Source organism: Capsicum annuum, unplaced genomic scaffold (assembly GCF_002878395.1).
Source record: "Capsicum annuum cultivar UCD-10X-F1 unplaced genomic scaffold, UCD10Xv1.1 ctg30921, whole genome shotgun sequence".
In the NCBI taxonomy this organism is placed as follows: domain Eukaryota; kingdom Viridiplantae; phylum Streptophyta; class Magnoliopsida; order Solanales; family Solanaceae; genus Capsicum; species Capsicum annuum.
This window is the reverse complement of record NW_025837515.1, coordinates 1-2,261: the sequence shown is the minus strand read 5'-3', so window position 1 is coordinate 2,261 and position 2,261 is coordinate 1. Positions and strand designations below refer to the sequence as shown.

General features: G+C 36.8%; 1 protein-coding gene across 1 annotated transcript; it reads right to left on the bottom strand.

Moving 5' to 3' along the window:
- Positions 1-551: 551 nt before the first annotated feature.
- LOC124891125 (RNA-binding protein FUS-like) lies at positions 552-2,042 on the bottom strand. Its single transcript, XM_047402934.1, has 5 exons — positions 1,860-2,042; positions 1,636-1,765; positions 1,257-1,376; positions 868-1,172; positions 552-764 (listed from the first exon to the last, which is right to left on the bottom strand). Exons 1-5 carry the CDS (start codon positions 2,040-2,042, stop codon positions 552-554), a joined length of 951 nt encoding a protein of 316 aa, XP_047258890.1.
- Positions 2,043-2,261: the final 219 nt, after the last annotated feature.

Genomic DNA, 2,261 nt, shown 5'->3' with positions numbered 1-2,261 from the left:
AACTGTAAAGTGGTTCTTTAATATGGTGTAAGGTGTAGTAGTTAAGTTTGCCTATTGAATAGGCAATTGGATATTGTAATGGTTAGTTTGTAGTAGTTATTTCGTTAGTTTGTAGTAGTAGTTGTTTGTTCAGTTTGTAGTTGGCCTAGTTTGTGGTAGTTGTTTGGTTTGTTTGTAGTTGTTGTTTGAATGAATTGACATATTTTTGTATGACAATCTCATTGTCAATTGGCTACTTTGTGTCTACTTGTGTAGCTACTGAAGGTATTACCATACAGCCTATTTGTAACTACTGAAGGTTGTGATAAAAATGAACTATATTACAAGTGCAAGCAGCTGGATATCATATTAACACAGCTCAAGATTGAGCTAAAAACTGCATTCATGATGTAAAGATGTTCAAAAAAGGCTCAACATTGAGCAGAATAGTTCTACTGTAGCATACACCAAAATCATTAATTGCTGTCTAAGAAAAAGTTATTCAAAAACTAGTAACACAATTTGTTCAAAGACATTATCCCTTATTACAATGCAAATCATTTCTAAATGAACTACTTTTTTGAAGATCCAATTGATGAAGAAGACTTGGCTGCTTCCACTTTTTTTCTCTTATTTGCTTTCATTTGTTGCAATTGTGTGCTGGTGACTGCATCTTTTCCATTCCACTTTAGGCCACTAGGTTTAAAATCAATATCTATATTGGTTGGTGAAGCACTCCTTAAATTTATACCTCCATAAATAACCCTCTTACTTGATGTACCTGGCTGCAAAATTAGACAAAATTGTAAGACAGTGAATATTGAAAACTTGAATGAAAAGATTAGGGCAAACATTATTATAGGTAAATAATGAGACAGAAATAAATACATTGTACACGTGGGTTCTAGTTGCTGGATCAGAGCAAACCCCAAAACCAGTTGCAGGCCTTTTGTATCCACTAGCAGCAGCAAATAAGGTAACATTGTATGACTTCTTGTTGGTCGGCAAAGGTGGTACTTGATTGGAAGAAACATTTCTTCCACTTTCAAATGGGGTCCCTCTTGCATTGACTATTTTTCTTGGCAATCCTCTACCACTCCTTCCTTGACCTCTACCAATTCCTCCTTCACCTCTCCCATCAACACCAAATTGACCACTACCAGAACCACCATTCCTACCAGAACAACCTTTACCTATACCAGAAGCACCTTGACCTCTACCAGCAGCACCTTAACCTCTACCAGCAGCACCTTAACCTCTATCAATTCCTCTTTTACCTCCCTTATCAGCACCAAATTGACCACTACCAGAACCACCATCCCTACCAGAACAACCTTTACCTTTACCAGTAGCACCTTTACCTCTACCAGCAGTACCTTGACCTCTACCAGCAACACCTTAGCCACTACCAGCCACACTTAACACCTTTCTTTGAGGTGCTCTTGGCACAACAGCTGTGTCACCACAAATAGATCCTGATTGACTTTATTGTGTCGTGGCATATGTATGAAAGGTGGAGCTTGACTGTGAATAAATGCAACACAATATTTTCAACATTTTTAATAATAATATTAAGAAGGATAAAAAATAATAATATTAAGTAGGACAAAAATATTAAGGCAGCAGAACATATATAACTTACTCTTGTTGTCTGACTTTGAGTGTAGGTATGTCTTGCTATTGCACTGGTGTCACCACAAGTAGAACTTGATTGTGGTGGTGGTAGATTCCATGAAGCTTCAGGATGACAGCTAGGTTGACTACTATTACTGCTCCCCATCCCATTCTAACATACAAACAAAAATATGAAAAGCTAAGAAATATGTTAAATTTACAAACTATTATGAAATTCATTTAAGACTTACCATTTTGACACATACAGTCTTGTTGTGACCAACTTGTTTGCACCTTGAACAAGTGATCTTGACACCTTTTTTTGAGAGTTTGCCCCATTTTTTTGGCTCATCCTTCTTCCTCCTTCTGTTCTTGCCAGGTCTGCCTGGCATCTCTCTTAGTTTTGGAGGTTCAATTGATGGGTTTTTGGTTTCCGCCCACATTCTCATATTGGTAATTGGTTGAATGAAATGTCTATAAGACTTAAGAAAGATTTCTTTTTTATACCATTGCTCTACATGCTGATCAGGATCTATATTCAAGTAATAATAAGCACAAATGGCATGAGGACAAGGAATACCTCTTAACATCCATAACCTACAATCACAATACTTCTTGTCTAAGTGAACAACAAATGTGTAACCCCCATCCTCAATTTCAAAACCATT